Source organism: Mercenaria mercenaria, chromosome 13, assembly GCF_021730395.1.
Source record: "Mercenaria mercenaria strain notata chromosome 13, MADL_Memer_1, whole genome shotgun sequence".
Taxonomy (NCBI): domain Eukaryota; kingdom Metazoa; phylum Mollusca; class Bivalvia; order Venerida; family Veneridae; genus Mercenaria; species Mercenaria mercenaria.
Window position 1 is genome coordinate 57,106,377 of NC_069373.1, and position 24,677 is coordinate 57,131,053.

Here is a 24,677-nt window from a genome sequence, read left to right on the forward strand (position 1 = left end):
CTCTGCATGACCAATCATCCTATTAAATTTCAACATTCTGGGTCAAGTGGTTCTCAAGTTATTGACCGGAAATGGTTTTCAATGTTCAGGCCCCTGTGACCTTGACCTTTAATGGAGTGACCCCAAAATCAATAGGGTCATCTACTTTGCATGTACAATCATCTTATGAAGTTTCAACATTCTGGGTCAAGTGGTTCTCTAGTTATTGATCGGAAATGGTTTTCCATATTCAGGCCCTGTGACCTTGACCTTTGATGGAGTGACCCCAAAATCAATAGGGGTCAATTACTCTTTATGACCAATCATCCTATGAAGTTCAACACTCTGGGTCAAGTGGTTCTCTAGTTATTGATCGGAAATGGTTTTCAATGTTCAGGCCCCTGTGACCTTGACCTTTGACGGAGTGACCCCAAAATCAATAGGGGTCATCTACTCTTCATGACCAATCATCCTATGAAGTTTCAACATTCTGGGTCAAGTGGTTCTCTAGTTATTGATCGGAAATGGTTTTCAATGTTCAGGCCCCTGTGACCTTGACCTTTGACGGAGTGACCCCAAAATCAATAGGGTCATCTACTCTTCATGACCAATCATCCTATGAAGTTTCAACATTCTGGGTCAAGTGGTTCTCTAGTTATTGATCGGAAATGGTTTTCAATGTTCAGGCCCCTGTGACCTTGACCTTTGACTGAGTGACCCCAAAATCAATAGGGGTCATCTACTCTTCATGACCAATCATCCTATGAAGTTTCAACATTCTGGGTCAAGTGGTTCTCTAGTTATTGATCGGAAATGGTTTTCAATGTTCAGGCCCCTGTGACCTTGACCTTTGACGGAGTGACCCCAAAAACAATAGGGGTCGTCTACTCCAGCAGCCCTACAACCCTATGGAGTTTGAAGGTTCTAGGTCAAATGGTTCTCCAGTTATTGCTCGGAAATGAAGTGTGACGTACGGACGGACGGACGGAAGGACGGACAGGGCAAAAACAATATGTCTCCTGGGGGAGACATAATTACAATACAAATAGATTGGCAATAAAAAGGACACCATTACAAACAAGTTTCACATAATTTATATTGGCAATAAAAAGGACACCATTAAACACAAGTTTCACATAATTTATTTATGTTAACATTCATATGATTTATTTACATTAATGAATACAAACAATAATCAGGTTTTTTAACTGCACTAACAATTTGAATTAATGTGTGAAAATTAAAAGCTATTATCAAACTTTTTCACTAAACTTCCAACACGTTTTAAAAGCTTCTACTGCTTTTTATAAGAAACTTGAAAACAGCTTGGGTGAAAATATCATTAAACTAGAGGTGCTTTTGAGAAAAGCGCATGTCTCCCACAACTGCCTAATCATCTGAATAGTAAGTCTGTCTTTGTGTTATAGATAGTTTATGAAGTGAATTCTTCATGAAAAAGAAACCGATAGGGAGGGAAACGGAGCATAGAGGAGTGACCGACCGAGGGTTCTTTTTCTCAAAGAATTCTCTTCATGGACTCTATCTGACATAGTGTGAAATCTAAGTTTGACCAATGAGAATTGCAGAGTCAACCGTGTCGGCGCTCTTCAGCGTGTAGAGCTGTTCTTCAAAAATTACTGCTAGTCACATTGGTCTTCAGGAATAAGAAGTCACTTTTTTTAAAAAATAACTCTCTCTGATTGGTCAAAAAAGTAGGTTGCACACTATATACTGTTTGTGGCTTATTGGTATTCACATGTTGGAGTATCCAGTCTACAATGCTGTATCGGTAGTGTTGGTAATTATGTTCAAGGGCCATAATTCCGAAGTGCCTTGGCCAATTTGGCTAGTTATCGAACTTGGCCGAGGTCTTGTGGTCAAACACATTTTGTTTAAGTTTGGTGAAGATCGGATGAGAAATGTTCAACTTAGAGTGCATACAAGTTTTGTGACAGACATACACACAGACAGGAGTAAATCAATACATCTCCCACACCACTGTGTGGTGGGAGACATAATTCCTAGGATTTATTTTAACAATTTTTTGAAAACTGAGTGACATGCAAATTCAAAACATTCCCAAATAATACCCTGCATTCAATTCAGAACTACAACCATGAAATGTGAATTCTTGATACAATGAATGTGTCTAATGTATATGAAATAGTGAAACAAAAGTCACACTTAGAATATCTAGTTTATAGTTTCTTTACATTGAGAAATATAAAAGAGCTGTACCATGAGAAAACCAACAAAGTGCATTTGCGACCAGCATGGATCCAGGCCAGCCTGTGCATCCACGCAGTCTGGTCAGGATCCATGCTGTTTGCCAACGGTTTCTCTAATTGCAATAGGCTTTGAAAGAGAACAGCATGGATCCTGACCAGATTGGGTGGATGCGCAAGCTGGTCTGGATACATGCTGGTCGCAAACGCACTAAGTTAGTTTCCTCAGGGCGTGGCTCAAAAGAAGTATAGATTATTTATCAAGAAAAACTATATCATACCCAATAACTAGTATTTGCAAGTTACATTAAAACTCAACAATACAGAAAATAATCTTTTATCTATGAACATAAGAGGTTTTTCAGTCATTAAGTATTTAATGTACATTTACATTATAAAATAACAATGGACATTTATCACAGTCTAATTTCTTAAATAAACAAACAAAATCTGTGTACATCAGAATTCATGAAATTTTGGGAATATGAAATATATGCTTACTTGAAAATTATTTTAAAGTATGTGCTTATTTGTCTAATTTGAGTTTTCACAGCCTTTGCTTTTTTTTCAACAATATCTTAGGCAAGAAACATTACCAATGACTTAACACCAGTACTGAACAGTTCTCTTTAACCGTTACCCTGCTGGTGGCAAGTGATTCTGCCTTTGCAACCAGTGCAGACAAAGAACAATGCAGGCTGATCATGGTCTGCACTGTTCGCTATTCAGTCAGGAAATTTTCATTGAACATCCCTTCGAATAAGAAATGGTATCGCCCGAACTGAATGATGGACCAGTCCATTTTTTTTTTTAATTTAGCAGGCTAAATTTTAAGTATTCAACAACTTCCCTCCACTAAATCAGAGGGCAAGGAGGAATGACATACCTACACTAAATCAGAGAGCAAGGAGGAATGGCATAAGAATCATTGTCTTTAGTCAGATCTAACAAAGAACATTCCTGTTGCCCAGTGATGAAGCTCTTTTAATATCCTGATGAACAGTCAATGGACTCTACCAGACAGGCTACAGTAAAACCTCTGCAAGTGGTCACTTCTTTTAACCAGCCACTTGTTCTAAGCAGCTGCATTTGCTATACAGTGAAACACCGCTCGCTCGAGCATCAATGACTCGAGCACCCGGGCTCGCTCGAGCAATTCATGTGGTCCCGGCCGATTTCCTTCTATTTTCTATGTGAAACTTCCATGGCTGGGTCGAGCATCGATAACTCGATCGCTCGAGCATGACACCTGGCCCCTGTGTATTAATTTACTCTTTGTTGCTTATGGCAAACTCGAGCAGAGGTGTCAAAATTTTCCACACCTTCGGCGGTCAGAATGTATCGGTTAATTTAAAATTTTCGCACGCCGTGAGAATTGCATGGTCTATTCCCCGACTATCTTAAATGTTTGTTTGTCGGTATATTTGACCTGATAATAAGATTAATTATTGATGAAAGGTGGAAGAAAAATTTTACTTATCAAAAAAAAAAATGTTGTTTATTATTTATTTTTTTCTGCGGGATCGAGGAGATAATTATGAGGTCTTAATATTTTAATCAACAGTTGTTTGCATGCAAATAAAGGAAATAAGATAACCTTTTCATAAAACTGAGACGATAATTATGAGATCTTAATTTGGAGAAGAAAATTGCGAATTTGATTACAGTATTTCAAATAAAAAATACATAAAAATAAAATGTCTTAGCTGTTTCTTCACATGTGCCATTTACGATCTATCATAAATAACGTTTGTAATACTTTTTTTGAAAATGTCATGAGTGTGTTATTATTACGCATCACCGTTTCCTCTGCAAATGTTCTCGATGACAATTATTTGGTAAAACAAACTTCAATTTTCTTCGTATGTTGGTCAATGTTTGGGTCGCTCGAAACCATGGATAACACGAGCATTTTGCTCATCCCCTTGCGACCTCGAGCAAGCGGTGTTTCACTGTATTTCCCATTTTTATATCAAAGCAAATTAACTTGTATCAAGCAACAATCTGTCTTAAAAGGGCACTTTCTCTTCTTCCCTTTACTGGCTGCTTAAGACAAGTTTGACTGTATTGGAAAGAAGCATTAGCTTTTGCCAACATCAATTTATTTTAGCTTAATTAACATAAACAAAACAAGATGGTTTTCCAGTTAAATACTACTAACAGCTTTGGCTTACACTTGTTAATCTTAAAGTATAATTTTAGGGGATATTATATAATAAACTGTATAAATTATATATTTTTATCAGTGTTAATCAATTTCGTGAATTATCAAAAATAGTGGATAATGGCTATAGATCTAATACAACACAAATACATAGTAACAAATGCACAGTAACAATCAAAACTTAATAGAAAATGACCTAACCTAAACAAATGAGCCGTGCCATGTGAAAACCAACATAGTGGCTTTGCATCCGCAGTCTGGTCAGGATCCATGCTGTTCGCTAACAGTTTTTCTAATTGCAATTGGCTTTGAAAGCGAACAGCATGGATCCTGACCAGACTGTGCGGATGCTGGTCTGGATCCATGCTGGTCACAATGCCACTATGTTGGTTTTCTCAAATGTTTGTTTTACTACATGTAAGTTTCATTTGGTGATACTCGTTATTGCACATTCAGCCAAATATATATTATGAATTATGAGTCATTGTCAAAACTGCAGAAGAACAACATGTAGTGTAAATATACAAAGTCATACTATTTGATTCACCAGTTCTTTCATAGGATTATTAAAATAACCCTTAATTTCAAAAGACCCAAATAAAACATATTTGAAAAAGATGTACAATATTAATACAAGGACACACTGCTGGCTCATGTACCAGGCCCACCCAAGCGATTCAAGCCGTTCTAAAGATTTTCCATATATTGGATTGTTTCATTTTTGCTCATCTTCTTGCAAAACCTCGAGAAATTGTTGTTTTACCGTACTTTAAAATGAAGACTAGAGGTCCACGATGGCTTCACTTGATATACATAATATATGAAAAAGTGACCTCACTTTGTGGCAGCCACATTTTTTTTTGATGAATCAGAATAATTTTGACATTCTTGGTAGAGGGTCACACAAGCGCCATTTGTGTCTATTTTTTTTCAAAATCAGACTAGCAGTTTAAAAGATGTTGTTTGAAGATATTTTATTTTTAGCTGTTCTGGCCCGTATGTGCAACCAAGTGGAAAGATTTGAACAACTTTGAACGAAGACCACCCAAAGAACATCCTAGCAAAGTTTCATCACAAGATTTCAGAGATGTCACTTGAAGAAAAGTGCGGATGCACGGATGGCAGGGAGTGATCACAGTAGCTCATCCCACGCACTTTGTGCTCAGATGAGCTGTATATATATATATATATATATATATATATATATATATATATATATATATATAAATTGATGAAAAAGACATTAATGGCACTGGTGAATCGAATATCAACCTTTTGTAAGCACTCAATTTTCCTCTTAACTATTTAAAAAACATGTATACAATGATTTGCGCAAACACAATTATAACAGAACTTGGCAAAAAAAGTCATGTGACAATGACAATCAAGCTGTTAATCTTAACCTAAAAATCTATTGAACACAAAACTTTGTTTCAAATTTGTTTCAAAATCTTCATGGATGTCAGAAATGCAAGAAGCACTCACCCCTTTAGCAAACTTTCTATACTCTGTTTCAAAATCTTCATTAAGTCAGAAATGCAAGAAGCACTCATCCCTTTAGCAAACTTTCTATACTCTGTTTCAAAATCTTCATATCTTCATTAAGTCAGAAATGCAAGAAGCAGTCATCCCTTTAGCGAACTTTCTATACTCTGTTTCAAATTCTTCACTAAGTCAGAAATGCAAGAAGCTCCCATCCCTTTAGCAAACTTTCTATACTCTAGACAGCTAATGTTACAATGTTCACTTAAATTTGCACAAATGTAGATTTTTTAAAAGCTGATATGCAAGATGTTTTACCTATAATCACAACATGAGTCACTTTCCAGAGAGAACAATATATAATGCTTTTAATAGCACTATAATCTTTGCAAATTTATTGTGAAAATGAAATAACACTTCTACAAAATATTCTTAACTTCATTCAACTTTATGCCAAATTATATGTCTAAAATAATCACACTTATGTCAGTTTTCCCTTCACTGACCAAAATGGACAAAGTCCATCATCTTAATTATTTCTGAAATGATGTATAATAATCATATTAAAGGCTGTTTCACATACCCCGAAACCGAAAGGAAAATAAACCAAAATCGAAACAAAACCAAGATGTGGCTGTTTTTTGGTAGTTATTTAGTGTTTTCATTTATATGCCAATTTTCGATGCAAATATCTTGGTGAAAGTATGTACATGTATTATCTACTGGAACAAGTATATCGTGTATGTAGAAATACATATAATGCATGATGCTGATATAAATTTTGCTTGGATATTTAATTGTACAAAAATCACCAACATACATGTACCTGTTGAAAATAAAATGTGCACAAGTGATTAATAAAATGAAAAACAACTTTGAAGAATACCATTTACTTGTTGTGGAACTGCACAAGCATCCTGAATAATTTGTGAAACCAAGAGAATTGTACGAAATGGACAAAAGTGATGAACTGACACTGAGACTAGAAATTGAATTTGTGCATGTTTTCTTTTCCCTTTTGATTCCTTTTTGACGTAGACATGGACACTCTAGTTAGTGTCGTACATCCTAAATTTCTGTAATCATTTCAGTTTTAGTGATATGCACTCAAATCTTATATTTGTGTTGGTATAAAATGTCCCATATACACTACAAGCAGTCTACTATTGAAATGTAAATGTCACTAGCAACAAGAATTGTTTAGTTATCAAGACAATCTAGGACATGTATTTGAAGCGAGTCTAAATCAGGACAAGGGATGCCACATTTAGGACATGTTAATGGATTATCTCCCTCTTCTTGATGACTGCTGCTACTGCTGTGAGACGTTGGCTGTGTTAACTGCAAATATAAAATGAATCACACAATACACTTATTGACTCGGAAGCCATTCAGCAAGTGTTTTACTGCATGCAGTCAGATACATGTACAGTCAAACCTGTGTTAAAGACCACCTCTTAACAGAGACCACCTGGCTCTAAAGACCACATGTTTTGTTTCCTATTTTAACATTTACAGTGTATTTTACCCTGTGAATAAAGACCATCTCCTAATAAAGACCACATTTTGGCTCTCCCAAGGGTGGTCTTTATAGACAGGTTTGACATGTATATAAATTTTCACTTTTTTTTTAACTTTAGCCCAGGAAACATGTGTTGAATATAGACCAGTCATAAAGCACAGACTGTAGATCTTTCTATCTGTATAAGGAGTCATGTAATGAAGTAATCCATCCCGTGCCAAATATACTGGTCACATGACCAATGAGGTAAAAAATAAGTAAATCTGATTTGGTTAACAATTACAAAAGCCTTCAATTTAAATATTTCAAGTTACTGCCATGGTATATTTTACATTAAAACTGAATTTTAATATAAGTTTGTACTTTATCATAAAGTTAACCTCTTAAATCCTTATCATATCCCTTTGTCAATGTTTTTTTATACTGTGAAATCATTTTTATTCGCGCATTTCACGCTAGAACCGATGCGCGAGTTTAAGACCACGCTATTATTATTTTTTAATTTAATTTATAAATTGAAAATGCGCGAATTAAAGCCCGCACGAAACAGTCCTTTTTTACGTTTGCGCGAAATCTCATGCCAGTGAATTTAAATGATTTCACAGTATTGGCCACCTGCCTCTGGCCATTATAAAAGAACTAGATTCTTTAGTAATGCCAGTATGAAAAACATGTTTATCAACAGAATGGTACAAGCACATTTAACCTTATCAATGTTCTTCGAAAAACATCAAGGTTTTGGTTAGGTTAAACATACCTGTGTTGGCTGAGGAACGTTATCTTGCGGACGCTGGGCCGTGTCATCACCACTTGCATGCTCCACGGGTTGTGGTGGAGAATATGCTATATTAGAGCCATACTGGTACCCTGCTCTTGGTGACGTCTGTTGTGGTTGTTGCCCAGGAGTTTGGGTTGGCTGATAATATCCTAGTGGCGGCCCCTGGTTCCCAGGCTGTAAGTGACTTTGCAATTGTTGTTGGTAGGAAGGTGCCGCATGTCGGCGCTGCATTTCAGCAAGCGATTTACGTGAGTAACTCTCAAGTTCATCAATTAACTGCTGATTTTTTAGTTCTAAATTTCTCATTTCCTGTAAAATACTCTCTTTCTCAGCTACCTGCCTCTCCCTGGCATATCTTTCTGCATCAAAGTCCTGCTTCCATAAATCAGCCTGCAGAATTTCAAAAATGGTCTGCATTTAGTATACCAGAGTTGGATTAAAACAAATTGCTGAATACGTAAAATTTCTTCAAATACATGATTTTGAAAAGTATAGTTCAAGAAACTTCTGTATGAAAACATGCTCTAAACAATCAGATACTGTTTTCAGTTTCCTTGTTACTTTGACCAAACACTTCATGAGAGAGGATCATCTTATTAAGCTACTATTAGGCCCTAGTGCTCTCCATTTATTGACCTGAAATCAACTGCATTTCAGACTGAGCAGCTGACCTATGCAAAAAATATACCCCTCTTTTTTAAGGGTTACATACGAAGTATGATGGAATGATTACAGTAAGCACAATTTCACTGTTCTGCTTATTTCTTTAATCAAACTACATTAGAGTGCCAGAAATTCACAAAAATTATATCAAGGCATATAATACTTGATATATACAAAATGCTGCTAAGTATCTTAATGACAATTGGTTTGTTCTGTTGAGTTTAAGACCATGTTTCAACAATATTTCAGTTATATATATGGAGATCAGTGAAATTAAGAAGTATTCCTTAATTTCTTCCCAGTACAAACCAGTTCTATACAAGCAGCTAACAACTTCCTACAAGTATCAGAGGTGGAGGATGAATGATTCCCAGTCTTCAATAAGTTTTATAGTCATCATCCAGAATATAAGCCTAGCCTGAGATTCCAACCTACATCATCCAGACTGGAAGTCTTCTACTCCCCCTGCAAAGCTAATCAGGCTTAAGACATTTCAACATAGAGCAGTAGCATAAAATACAAGTCCTGGAACAAATCATGTACTAACCTGGGCTCTAAGTACAGGTATTGTATTATCAATGTCATCTTTTAATCTAGCATTCTCAGTTTTTAACTCTTTTATCTGTTCATCTCTGTATGTAATTGCCTCCTCTGCTGCAATCGTCTGGGCCGTTAGTCTGTTTATCTCATCCATCATTTGTTTATTCTGAGTTCCAGGCTGTAAAGTATTTATCAAAGCAATAAACAGATATAGAGGAATATTCAGTTAAAGATGAATGACATATACACTGTATAGAAGCAAGATAAAACAGACTATATGACTGGGATGCAATGTTATAACACTATATTTGGAGACCAGTCTCAAAATGCAGTCTTGCCATTGGTCAGCTCCAAGACTGAGTTCAGAATCAGCCAATCAGATACTGGAGCTTTTAGACTGGTCTATGAAGTCGGCTTTATACCATCTTACCCAAACTGATCCCAAACTATATTTACTTCATCCTTTCTTAAAATTGTCCAACATATCAAAACACATGATACAATACATCATAACACACAGAGAACAACACAATCTACTAGAACTGCAGATGACTGCAACAGAAGATACTTTGAATAAAGTAGTTGTCTGTTTTTTGGGGGGCTTCATTTTTAACTGTTTTCAACAGTATATTGTATTTCCACCATATATGGCAGTCATAAAACCAACTTAACCAGTGTTCTTACTAGTATGTTCTTTTCTTCGCCAAGTGGCCGATAACTTCCGCCATATGATTCAGAGGTGGATGATGAATGAACCTTCAATATATTGCTTCCTGTCAATCATCATTCATCACCGAGAACATTAAAGCCTCGTCAAGGTCTTCCACATACAGACTCTTAATTGGAGGCCTTGAGCTCTACCTGTTTAGCTAACTGAGCAGCTGACTTATGTTTGTCTAACGGAGACTGACTGTTTATATCTTTACCTGTTGATGTTGCTGTGCTGCTTTATATTCATCAAATGTATCCAGTAATTCCTTGTAATCATTCACTAATTGGTTAAAGGAAGCTCTCAATTCCATCAATTGTTTTCTGAAATACAGAAACAAGAACAACACTGTCAGCAGCTAGATATACAGTTAACCCAAATCCTGCTAAATTTCTCCTTTCAAATTGACAGTACCATTAACTGTTAAATAGGGTGCTTACCAAAAATATACTGACTGAATGGCGAACAGTGCAGATTATGATCAGACTGCATGGATGTACACTGGTCGCAAAGGCAGAATCAATCATGTCCAGCAGCTAAATACACAGTTAAAACATGGTATGCTGAACTCACGTATCTTGAAATTCTGGCTATGACAAAGAAATTTTCAAGTCCTGTTCCGAAAACATGTGAAACAAGAGCTGTCTCCATAGGATGACACATGCCCCCGATGGCACTTTGAATGAATAGTTATGGCCGATGTTAGAGTTTAGGACCTTTGACCTACGGACCTGGGTCTTGCGCGCGACACGTCGTCTTACTGTGGTACACATTCATGCCCAATAATTTTAAAATCCATGCATGAATGACAAAGATATGGACCGGACACGCCCATCAATGCACTATCATGAAATATGACCTTTAACATCTAAGTGTGACCTTGACCTTTGAGCTACGGACCTGGGTCTTTCGCGCGACACGTCGTCTTACTGTGGTACACATTCATGCCAAGTTATTTGAAAATCCATCCATGGATGACAAAGATATTGACCGGACACGAATGCAGTATCATGAAAAATGACATTTAACGTCTAAGTGTGACCTTGACCTTTGAGCTACAGACCTGGGTCTTGCGCGCGACACGTCATCTTACTGTGGTACACATTCATGCCAAGTTATTTGAAAATCCATCCATCGATGACAAAGATATGGACCGGACACGAAAGCAGTATCATGAAAAATGACCTTTAACGTCTAAGTGTGACCTTGACCTTTGAGCTACGGACCTGGGTCTTGCACGTGACACGTCGTCTTACTGTGGTACACATTCATGCCAAGTTATTTGAAAATCCATCTATCGATGACAAAGGTATGGACCGGACACGAAAATTGCGGACAGACAGACCGACAGACCGACAGACTGACAGATGGTTCAAAAACTATATGCCTCCCTTCGGGGGCATAAAAAGTATTATTTGGAATTTAAGATACGAAGTTTCAACTGTATAAGTAAGACACAGGATATTTAAATTTTTCTTCAGTCATTTACATTCAGATAAACCTGGTTCCATGTCGTAAATCAATGCTCAATCCAGAACAGAATGTTGCTTATATTGGCTCCTTAATAAATTTTCAGGACTTGTTTTTAAAACCGGAAGCAAACAAATTTTTTAAAGCATGATCATCTTTCAAGAATACAAGCAATATAAGATATGGAAATCTTATATAAAAATTGCCACAGCTCAATCTGACCAAGCCAATAACATTCCCCAAGCAATATTTTCAAACTTCATTTTCCAGGTATGTTCAAACACAAAATATTAAATACCAAATGATCGCTTTTTTTTTCCATATTGAATCAATGATATTGCAATTTTTTCAGTCTATATGTTACAAAATCAAAAGCTGATTTTGTATGCTTAAGTCAAACTGAGTAATTGGATTTTATCAATAAGGGACAAAGTTTAATAAACTGCACAAATTAACATCCTTGAAAGGTCAAATGACAAAATGAGCGATATTTGAAGAGACCAAACATTATAATCTTTTCTTCTGAATAGATCAAACTATTAATTTTTTTCCCATAATAACTCAATACGTAGTTGAAGATGACTAATTTTGCACAAGGTCATATAATATTCATCAAAGCTTTAAAAATAGTAATTCGTGACATACTTAGTAGTGGCGTGTTCTCTTCTCTCTCGGTTGATGGTATCCTCAGATGTACTCAGCGAGTACTTCAACTGCTGTACGATACTGTCCATTTCTCTACGTGACTGCTGGAAGTCCTCCTCTCGCCTACACACATGTTGCTCTAATTCAACTACCCTAAAACACAAGAAATACGCTGTAAATCATGAGGCTCTTTTTGGACATATATAGTATATACTATTTACCCATTCGGTTTCCCATGTGATGTCTCATTAAATGCAGTGACCGTTTGTTATTTTACCCGTGATTAATCATAGCCTTTTGAAATACACCATCCGTCGGATTCAAAATAGTGGATTCCCATCGAAAGCATTTGGATCCAGTCAGAAACATTAGGAAACCAGTCAAAAATGTTTAATACATCGCCTTAATACATTGCAGTCGGCTGTCTGCAAACATTAAAGGATGTGCCGCGCGAGCACTGATTGCGTCACGTGCTAATTACGGACCGATTATCAAGGTGACAATCAGACAGTTTGACATGTTTATTGATTATCTGAGGGTGCTACCAACAATTTCCTGCTTGGCAGGTGGTCTATTGAGATTTCAGACCGAAATTTAGACTTTTCTCCATTTTTACGGGACCGATTTTTTTCATTTTTTACTTCACGAATCGGTCTGAAAAGTCAGAAATCGGTCCAAAACCGACAAACCGGCAAATTTCCAGAGCCCTGTTACCCAATGTACAGATATCTATCTACAGTCATCTGTAATTATTTTTCTACATGTACTGTTTACCAGTCAACATTGGTCAAAACTGAACTGCTACAACTGGAACCAATTACAAATGTACTCAGAACTTTATCCAGAAGAAATCTAAATATATTTTCATAAAAAAAAATAGTGGTCCACTGGGAATTGAACTGAGTCGTTTTCTGGTAAACAATTTTAGTGCTCACTTTGATTTGCAGTTAAACATGAAGAAATAAATACTAATACACAAATGTACTGGTATATGAAGTAAACGGTCTGTCTTGGATAATGTTTTGCATAACTTTCATACAGCCTTTGTTAAGAGGGTAATTCATTTTGCCCAGAACAGGTGAAGAGAAAACGGTTATGACTGAGTAATTACAATACAAAAATCAGTTGTTCAGAAGGTGGAAAAAACTTTGATTAACAGTCGCTAGATCCACAGTGCTTGCTATAATCATATTCATATAAAAAAAAAAACATTTCAGGTAAAAACCCTATAGAACTGTTTAACTTACATTAGATGCTTCTTCAGCTTCTTACATTTTGACGAAATTGTCTACCAAAAAAATCTTAATTCTTATTCAATATACAGTTTATTGGATATATACAGCTTATCCAATACTGTAAAATAATTAATATTGGTGAGGGACTAATTTTCATGGAGTTCATGGTTGGCTGAATCCATAAAAATAAATCTCAATGAAAAAGTCAAATTTCCATTGATTTTATATCCACATTTTGAAATCCACAAACTCATACTGTGAAATCATATATATTCGTGGGGGACTAATTTTTGTGGATTTCGTGGTTGAGTCAATCCACAAAATTTAATCCCAACGAACAAGTAAAATTCCCAATTATTTTATGTTCAAAAGTTGAAATCCACAAATTCATATCCCCAGGAAATTGCCATTTTGACCAAAACCATGAAATTAAATGATGTTACAGTATCCCAAAGAAATATTGCCATGTTGGCTAAAACCACTAAAATTTGTGCCCGCGCAATTCAAGGATTTCACAGTATACAACTTATCAAATATACTGCACACTTGACTATTACCTTGCTGATTTTTTGTCCAATGCTTTGGCTGACACATCAAGTTTTACTGATAATTCTTGGCTTTCCTTTATCAATGTCATTACCTGTGACTTTAGGTTCTGGACATCACCCTGGTATGGCAGTGACTAAAACAGAAATATTAATAATACATTTAAATCTTTAAAAAAAAAGTTTTTTTAATAATATTATCAATATACTGGTTAATTGAATGTATTTATAGTGTTTAAGAATCCTTTTCATACCAACACATGAGGCACACCAATAACAGCTGTAAATTGTACATCATAATTTTGCAAATGAATGATGAAACAAAAATGCTACAGAATATGCTGTGAAAGTACTTTTTAAATATCCAAAATTTTACATAAATCTTGAGGCATGAACTTTTAAACAGCATGTCCTTTTACTGAACAATTATCAATTGTTTTTTTTTAATTCATCTTTTGTTAATCTATTTGGAATATATACTACTAATGTTCAACGTATATTACGAAATCTAGACTTTAAATTCAGAAAGCATATACAACTTTTTTACTTGAAAACCATTGGCTAAATGCCTTGAAAAAAGGTACGGTATTCTTTAGTAAAAGAATTATGGCAATCAATTTCACAGTTGGCACTGTTGTTCTATGCTATTTTTACTGTGCATAACTGCATGACGCTGTCCTATTTGATTATGGTGCCCATGTTCAATACATTACTAAATCTAGACTTTAAATTCAGAAATCATCTTAACCTTTAACCTGCTGGTGGCAAGTGATTCTACCTTTGTGACCAGAGCAGATCTTGGTCAGCATTGTTCGGTATTCAGTCAATAAATTTTCAATGAACACCTTTGAATAATAAGTGGTACTGCCCAAATTGAACGATGGACCTTTAAATTTTAGAAATTTAGCAGGGTAAAGGTTAATTAAGATAATATCTACACATTGCTTTTAACTTGAAACCACTGGCTTAATGCCTTATAAGTTGCATTTTTTTGGTTTTTTTGGGGGGTTTTTTTGGTAAAACAATCAATGAGATCTATTTCCCAGTTGGCTCAGTTGTTCTATTGTGCATAGTTACCCACATGACTCTGACCTATTTGGAAGCAAGAATATAACAAAAGCTTACACTTTTTGTCTGTTGGAGCTCAGAGTTGAGCATGTCTAGCTGTCGGAGAAGATCTTGCTGTTGGCGTTTATGTTCCTGTGTAATGTGTGCTATCTGTGAGTCAAGCTGTTCTTTATAATGACCTAACATCTGTTCTCTCTCACTCAACTGACTTTGTAATCGTGTTATCTGTAATAAGAGGCATCAAAAGTATGTGTTTATACTTTATGTAAGAAATAATATATCGTAAACGGTGATTTGTCAATGAATAAAATCAGTGTTTGGATTCCAGATGAAAAGGAACCATATCAAGAGGACAAAGCCTGACTGATATAATAATACCGCCTGAATGACAAACAGTTACAGGGTTTTTTTTACGACTGGGGGAAGAGGCCCCAGCCTGTCATTGGGGGAAGAAAATAGCGCGCGACGAGCAGTTTTGGGGGATTTTTTCACTCCGGGGGGAATTTACAATTATGCATAATAAACACTTTAAACTATGTTTTTATTACATATTCTTGCAACTTTTAGCAACTATATACACTGTCACTTAGCAATAGATGGACTTGCACTAATGTTCACTTATCATTGTAACAAGGTGGGTGGGGAGAGTTGAAATGCTCAAATCATTGAATATTTAAAGGTCACATGCTTTTATTCACAAAAAATGCTTTAAAATAAGAGTTGCTTTTGCAAGAGTCATCATATTATTATTAAATGCATACTTTAGTTGGCTTTTTATTTCAATTGTACTAGAAAATCTTGTAAGAAAGGATAAAAAAGTCCGAAAATCACGATCGCGAAAACGTGTGACAAATATGAAAAAACGAAAGCAAACATTAAAAATTCTTGATAAAATACCCGTTTTAAATTTCATCTTTTCACCAGAACTATTCCATACTTATAATATCTGATTACATAAAACATTTATATTTTATATTGCTCTAGCAAAATACCTCGGCAAAGATAATAAATTTGCGTAACGGCCGACCGGCTTATTTAATCGAATCAAGCACATAAAATAATTACTTTAAATTAACAACACATATTACACAATACAGCATAAGCTGTTACCGCTAATTAACGAGAGGTACAAACACGATAATCTGACGCTGCATTGTTTATCAATTACATACTGATGATAACCACTTGTCAGTCGGCGCGTGGCGTGATTGACATCTGTCAGTAGCTAATTAACATACGACGCTCCGCCTACTGTCATACTTACGCTGGTGTCGACAAACAGTATGAAGTTCACTGGGATTTTGATTGACAAGGGGCAGAGCTTTCGAACTCGTTACGCATCAAAGAGTATTACCGCGAGACAAGCAGACGCCCACGGCATATTATTTGCGGGTCAGATACGAGTTTTTATCGATTTTCTCTGGTCAAAACCGGAACCTCGGGTCCACTGAACGCTCTTCTAACATTTTTCTACTATTTCTAAAGGTTTTCACACCCATTGAAAATTGTGAAAGACCGTCTGCAATTGTGAACGGGTCCGATATTTGGTCGGGAAAATCGCTGGGAGTAATCTCCATTGCTTTGTTTACGATTTTGGAGGGGGGAATTTCGGACGTAGGGGAATTTCGACTGCGGTAGGGGAAATCCTTGGCTGTGGGGGAAATCCTCGGCTGGGGGACGAGGCCGATATTCGGCCTCTGCTATAGAATAAAAAAAAACCCTGAGATTTTATAAGAGAAAATCACTGTCTGAAATATGTTAAATCAAAACTACTGTCCAAGGTTGGAGATACCGAGGACAAATAGCTTTGACTATTCACCAATAATCCATTCGGTGTTTTACATGAACATAAACCTAGTCTGCTATTTTTTCTTGGATGTGTTTTATGCTTTTTATTCATTTTATTATTTATTACATGACATCAGAAATAAATTCTTGTAACATTTTTCTTAAAATTTTGACTTAAGCTCAACAAAATTTAGTGTTGAATATCGACAAGTCATATAGCACAAACTATAGACCGGCGATTTATCTAAGGAGCCATATATTAATATAAGACAGTATAGCATATTTTCCATTTCTTGATGTCAGTATTAGTATAGGAACAAGTATATAATATAACAAAATCATCAACCTACCTCTACTTCTTGACTGCTAAGTTTCTGAGTCTGCTTCGAAGTTCTTTCTTTTTCTATCTGTAATTTTTCTTTAAGTTCCTCGGCAATACCCGACATGAATTCCTCGTTCATACTAGTCTGGCGATCTGCCGCAGCAGTCTGCATGGCCAGTATTTCAATATCAGTTCTTGATGTTATTGAACTTTCGGTTTCCTTCCTTTCACTATTTTCTGAATTATTGCTGGGGCCCGTATCAATGTTCTTGCCTATTTCCTGTGCACCAGGCCCGACAGAGTAACGTGTTTTATTTATATCACCGAATAATCCTTGCAATTGTTTCTGTAACACAAGATTTTGCTCATTCAAGGTCACATTTTCAGTCTGTATTTGAACTTTTAGCGTATTTACATGCTGCAGGTCTTGTAGTAACTGTTCATTTTGCTGATGAAAATTGTGCACTTGGCTTGCAAGTTCCATACAACGTTTTTTATACCCTTCAACTTCTGATTCGTCTGCTGCTGTACTTACAAGTGCCTAAAAATAAATTAAGATAAATCATGAGTCTTTTAATTCCACATCGATTGAATTTATATCTCTGGTATCGCAAAATAGTCATATAACTTAGTTACTGGTACTATGGAAACCTTGATTCACCATTAAAAAAATTTATCTCAAAATACTAATAATTATAACATGTGGCATAAAACTCTTGCACAGAAAATATTTTGATTGTTACTCAAGGACAAAATATTATACTTTCTGTATTCAATCACACAAAACACATAAAAAAACACCAAATTTGTAGATTTGAAAAACGCATCTTCTGCGAGCCCAAATGTTTTTCTATCACATGCTAACACTATAATATGAGGGTCCTCATTGCACAGTGTTGTTTGTTTGTTTTTCGAAAAAAATCCTCTCCAAAAAATAAGTGAAGTAAATTTAGCACACATCAACATAATAATTCAGACAGTATAAATTGTGTTGCAAACAAGCAGATTTTTTTGCTCCAAGTTCTTCATGGACAAATGAAAACAATATTTCTACATCTCCACTCATATGATTGATATTACTCACTGACAGCAAAAAGTAAATTTTTTAACGATGGCTTTTTAATGATTGGCAGAAGACATTTTACATAAAAATCCTTCAAAATGATGTAAAATTTCCCCGCTGAAGGCCCCTAGCCTCAGCCTACTAAAGCAGACTTCGTCCCTAAATAAAACACATTCTACCATAATTAAAAATTCTCTCACTGTTTCAGTATCTGGTGACTTATTAATCAACTCTGACTTTAAGTTCTCCACTTTTTGACGTTCTTCAAGCATCTTTTTCTCCAAACTGAACTTTTCTTCTTCCAGATCGCGAATACGTGACTGTAATTCTTCCAATACAGATCCCTGAAACACACACTATACAATAAATGTGTATGTAAACCTTTAAATCTCCACTAATATCTAATATCTGCTACACCAATACAGGCAGAGAAATACTGGGAAGGCATTTGAAAAAGAAAATACCTGCTTTATATAAATAAAACTTGCAGTGGCCTAATGCATAAGGCACCAGTGCCCCAGTCAGCAATCAGGTGGTTGAAGGTTCAAGTCCCATCAGAAGCCAGTCTTGTTACTGAAGAGTGACGAGCTGGTGAGCTGCCGGCTACTTAAATGATACTTTACTTACTGCCTACCTGCCTAATTCATGCAATGAAAACAATCAGGCTTTGTCTACTTATGTGTAACCTATGGGCATAATTATGTGGTTGTGCTATATTGGAAAATGATTTTGGGAAACTGAAGGATTTTAAGAGTGATTCTTCTGCTGCATGAAGTTATCATTTTAAGGCAAAACTGAGAATTAAACTGTTAAACAAATGAACTAAAGCAAACTATAAATTCTACACAGAAAAGGTTTCACACATTTTTGACTAAGATGTGGATAGAATGTGCCTACATTCTGTTTTCAACAGTTAACGTTACAATATTTGGTGATCCATCAAGATCCTGAAATTTCTGAAAAGACAACTATTTTCATTCTCTAGTTTTGGTATATTGACCTGAGTGTGTAACTGATCATTCTATAACTCACCTCTCTATCAGGAGAATCTAACACCTGTTTATATTTTTCATTCTCTAATTTCAAAACATTGATCTGTCTGTGCAATTGCTCAAAGCGAAGCAGATTCTGTCTGTTACTTTCTCTCACTTTCTCCTTCCATTGTAACAACATCTGGAACTGTCTCTTCATGTTCTCATTATTCTCTTTCAGGTACTCTGTGAAAATTGAATAGGTTAACCCTTACCCTGCTAAATTTCTATAGTGAACTTGCCCATCTTTCAATTTGAACAGTACCATTAACTATGAAAAGGGTTGCATATCAAAACGATACTGACTGAATAGCTAACAGTGCAGGTCATGATCAGACTAAACGGATGTGTAGACGGATCATGATCCTCACTGGTTGCAAAGGCAGAATCAATCGTGTCTGGCATGATAAGGGTTAACATCATTACACTGTATTATAAATGTATATTTATCTTCTGGAAAATAACCGAGACAATCTAAGAACAAAGGTTGTGAATTTCAATCTTTTCCAACATTATTAATGCAAGAAAAGCATTAGCACAGGGTCATTTCTTGATGTAACATCTGCAGAATAATTTGGTACCCTGGCGCTACCTCAGAATTCTGCACATGTTATATCACGAAAAAACACAAATTTTCCCTAAATTAGAATCAAATACTTTCTGTACCTCGCAAAGTTGCATTTTCAGTTGCAAGTTCCTGTACTTTCTCCATAGCCTGCTCCAATGACACATCTGTGAAGGATGATTGTGTGCCATTCTGTAGTGGACTTATAAGTCCATTGTTACTCTGACCCGTCTGATTAGACAACACTGAGAATGAGCTTCCGGATGAGGGAGATATCATACTTCTGTTCCCCTGGCTCCCTGGACCAGTTTGCTGGTTCCCATGACCTGCTGGTATAGGGAGACCACCGTTCATAAACTGATGTGACATGTCTGAAACAGTGAATAAAGTCAATATCAGACAAACAGGTAGGCCTCTCCTCCTGAGAGGCATAAAAGCTGTTAAAAGGGTAAGTTGCCGCTCAGTCTTTATTATTCACATGCATTGCATATTTTGTAATGAAACCAGGTACTTCTGCAGAGTTGCATGGTAAATGTCATGTGTAATTATACAAAAATGCATGTCATAACTATCTTTTCAATCCTCCCGCATTTCATCTTGAAAAGGCAAGTACTTGTTAGGAAACAGCACAGGAGTAAATGTTACATGTATCTTGGCTTTAGATACTTTATACATTATTTAAAAATCAAAAGGTCATAATTCAATATTATTATACAACCATAAATCCCTTACTATATGCGTAACAATTCTCTGAATTTTCTCTGCCAAAAAAAAAAAAAAACGACAAAAATCTCAGCATTCCAATTCCCTGCAATTTCTCCACATAGAGTGTGTATAATTTTGTGTGGAAAATATGTGTATTTTCGCATATTTTGTGGAGATTTGAGCTAAGGACTTGAACCAACACTAATGCTAGACAATATTAATATGATTTATAATACTGACCAGGTCTAGGTTTTTGATGTTTATAATACAGACATTAATTCTATAAATATACCGACAATCCATAAATTAAAAGTTATTTCAGTGTGTAATTTACAGACTTGGTAAATGATATCTGCTGAAATTACAGTTTGACTCAAACTGCAGTTTTAATTGATTGCATGCGTAATTGAAGGTGAATTGTGATTTTCTGTCAATATGGATGAATTAGACTTTTTAGAAAACATGATCCAAATTGTCTGAACTTCTCCTGCGAGTTTTATTTATGCATTCCATTAAGTGAAGCATTTAATTTTAACTTGTAGTTTTGCATTATATTGTAACTTCGACAAGGTTCATTCTCCCAATTAGCCTTACTCAAGCGACTTATTGGAATGACTTATTCTATGATCTGATATTTTATAGTTGTCACCCATAAACCTTACCGTATCTGCATTTTACTGTTAGGAAATCGAAGACATTAAGAATTTAAAAAAGTCATACTTGCTAGACTTTTAAAAACATTAATATTCACTAAGAAACTTAAATGGGTTGAATATAACTCATAATTTTAAATAAGACTTTAACCTGCGAAAAGGTGCGAGGAGATATCTACCCCGACACAGGTTTAAATACATAACCGACTGCCGATGACACTAAATTGCAGAAACTAAACAGAAAATATACAAAAATGTCAGCAAGGAAATTTTATGCTTTAATGTCAACATAAATTCATTATCAGAGATGTTAATAATAATTGTTATCATTACAAATACATTGTATATGTAACAGAAAATGTTCCCAATGGATTTTGTTGTGGACTTCATAACAGAAATATGCAAAATAAGTTTTAACGCGATGCGACAGGGGCAGTCAAGTTACCATGCTGTCCCGAAGCTTCCTATTATTTGGACCAACTCAGTCTGTAAATTTACAGACTGAAAAACGTTAAAATTTAGAGAAAAAGAAAGTCCAAATATTTACATGTCCATATTTACATAAAGTCTGAAAAGACTGAGCAAGACTGAAGACAGACGGGTTACTTACTTTGGCTTAATACTTGATGTTCATAATTCGAGATACAACTGATTTGTTTTGGACGGTACAGGATTAAATTAGGCTTTTACTGAGTGGCAGAAAATGGTTATTTATAAATCACCTGATTAGTTAAACAAAAACATCATCGTTAATACAATTTCGAAATAGAAAGTAAAATGTCCTCAAATTAGATTTTGGAATACCTTGGGGTTTTTCCATGAAATCTTCAGAAGCCTAATTTAGATACCATATTGGTAGGAGAACACAATTTGTGACGTGTACGGCCTTCAATAAATTGTTTGTTTGTTTCGGGTTTAACGCCGTTTCAACAGTATTTCAGCTATGTAACGGCGGGCAGTTAACCTTACCAGTGTTCCTGGATAGAAGGGATGATACTACACATGCACATACTGTCGTCATAATTTGACTTCGTATTAAAACGTCTTATTGTACGAATGATTTTTATGTATATCTGCCTGAGTAAGGCACGTCTTTTTCAAAATTCGGAATCTTTAAAAATATTTAAATGTTATGCAGGAAAAACGATATTACATGTCTGTCTGTGTCAGACAGATGTTTTCCAAACCCTGTCCTACACAGGCAGGCATGCAAGAAACTTATAATATGGCTAAGCTGATTTCCTGCTGATTGAATTGTTCGTTGTAGATTCTAGCAGATCTTGATTGCCGTAGATGAGGGCCTGCAGAAACTTGAACAAGATTGTACAGAAACTAGACAAATAGAAAATAAAAAACAAAACAAGCACAACGGCAACCGAAAAAAAAATGCATATGTGTAATTACCTTGAAGTTATTCTGAACATCACCACAGACTCATACACAAAGACCAAACAGCAATACTTAAACATTCAAAGCAAGGTGATACAGGTATAAACACACCCAAAAGACAAAATGTATCAAGAAGACAAAGTGCAGACAATCTCAATGAACAATTTCAATCTGTCTCCACTAACAAATCGCCTCTCTCAATAAAGTCTCTCTCTCTGAAACTAAACTTCAAGATTCAGCAGATGGCGGAGACAAAACTCTTTCAACATATAGCCTATATAGACAGATGTCAGACACTGAGATATCCACTCATGGGATTGAAAAACGTTCTAATTTTGATGTTCCTGGCCCATTATGCTCAACAGTGTTTAAAAGGAAATTTCTCCCTTTCTCCAGATTTTCTTGTCAAAATGTTTTCAGTCAGGATCCATCCCACAACCTTTAAGATGGCAAATGTTGCCCCAGTCTACAAGAAGGGCCAAAAACTTGATCGTGCATACTATTGTCCTCTCTCACTTTCTTGTATTCTTTGTAAAACACTTGAACATGTTGTCTCGCCCATCATTAGCATTTTTCACGTTCTTATATATTCAGTGAATTTCAGCACGGCTTCAGTAAAAAAGATCTTGCAATACCAAACTCCTTACGCTCATTGATGATTTGCTGAAGTCTGTCAATCTGAAAAGCTATGTCGACCTGATTATTCTTAATTTTAGCAAAACCTCCGATATGGCAAACAATGAAAAACTCTAGTATAAACTCCACTTCTACTAGTATGTTCTACATGGAAACACACTCTTTTCTTGACAACATATCCAGGCCCGTGTGCAGGATTTGTTTGCTGGGGGGGCCCAACCTGGGGTGGGTTCGGGAGGGGTATCCCCTCCCGATTGTGAAATTTTTTTAATATGGCACATGAATAGATGCATTTTCCTGCTACCTGAAACACCTTTAAGGATGCATGAATGTATTATATATTTAAGGAAAAGTCTACTTTTTAATAATTTCATCAAGCCTTTTCAATGTATGTATGATTGTACAGTCAGTGTATGAACTTATTTTTCTGTATGATACCCAGTTGAAAAAAATGTTGAAGTTTTAAGATGATTATTAATTAGACTAGCTCCTAGACTGATATTTTTTTTTCCACATTTTTATGATTTCATGTAGTGAACTGAGCCAGTCTATATACTATGTCCAATATTACAATTTTAACATCAGTCCTCTTAGAAAATCTCTAGAATAGACTGGCTTTTGTCTCTATAAGCATAAAAAAGAAAAAAAATCATAGAAATATCGTAATTATCAGTCTAGTGGCTAGTCTAATTATTAAGGGTATCCTATTTGCAAAATGGCCAAATGTTTTTAGATTTCCAACAAAACAAACGAAGTATTATGACAATTACTATTTACATCACAGATTTCAAATGACAATGAACTCTTAATTGTACCAAAGATCTATAAAAATAAATAGATGTGTATTTTTTACTTCTTTGACTGTACAAACTATAACATCACAGCACATATTAAATGATATTTTTATGTATAAAACCCCTCATAAGTAACGAGTTTTAGATGCGTTTTGTAAGATTTACTGAGAAACTACTTTTAAAACTATGAGAGTTTTTAAGTAAGGTTATTGGACCCAAAAGAGTAAAATTGATACAGTAGTTTCAAATTCATAATTGTTGTAAAATAAAAAGATAGGATAAATATCTATCAATTTAATAAATTTGGGGAATGTGCCTTAATGTAAAAACAAAATACAACCATCATAATGTTTCAATTTTCAGATTCATTTTATGATTTACTTAACAAAACCAACAATGTAATGATCATTTTATAACCCTTCCAAAGAGTAAAAAACATAATAGTTTCTCCACTACCCAGTCAAGTACCGATCAAGCGATCAATGAAGCATGCACAGATAAACTTTTACCTGTGACATGCCTGGGGCTAATTTCCACTACTGGACACCGTTTTATGGCTCTTTAGCCTGTGTATTGCTGTCAAATCAAGCCGGTTGTGCTGGTGTATAAATTTGTTAATTGAGGGGCCCATAGTAATAAAAATCGTAACTAGCCAGCCAGCTGGGGGGGCCCGGGCCCCCTGGCCCCCCACCTGGACACGTGCCTG

The 24,677-nt window shown here is 35.5% G+C and overlaps 1 protein-coding gene across 3 annotated transcripts; it reads right to left on the reverse strand.

Annotated features, from left to right (window-relative positions):
• Nucleotides 1-1,057: 1,057 nt before the first annotated feature.
• On the reverse strand, nt 1,058-21,951 carry LOC123530618 (optineurin-like). Of its 3 annotated transcripts, XR_008366804.1 has the most exons (13): nt 21,763-21,945; nt 19,896-20,165; nt 19,231-19,415; nt 18,399-18,542; nt 17,164-17,676; nt 15,083-15,250; nt 13,970-14,094; nt 12,178-12,330; nt 10,280-10,385; nt 9,361-9,531; nt 8,130-8,540; nt 3,091-7,191; nt 1,058-3,054 (listed from the first exon to the last, which is right to left on the reverse strand). XR_008366804.1 is itself a non-coding variant. In XM_045311399.2 (12 exons), exons 2-12 carry the CDS (start codon nt 20,161-20,163, stop codon nt 7,051-7,053), a joined length of 2,385 nt encoding a protein of 794 aa, XP_045167334.2. In that variant the 5' UTR covers nt 20,164-20,165; nt 21,875-21,951; the 3' UTR covers nt 1,058-7,050. The 3 variants fall into 3 exon arrangements, 2 of the variants coding, with proteins under 2 accessions (XP_045167334.2, XP_045167332.2); XM_045311399.2 differs by having other exon boundaries at nt 1,058-7,191; nt 21,875-21,951; XM_045311397.2 differs by having other exon boundaries at nt 1,058-7,191.
• Between the last annotated feature and the right edge of the window lie 2,726 nt (nt 21,952-24,677).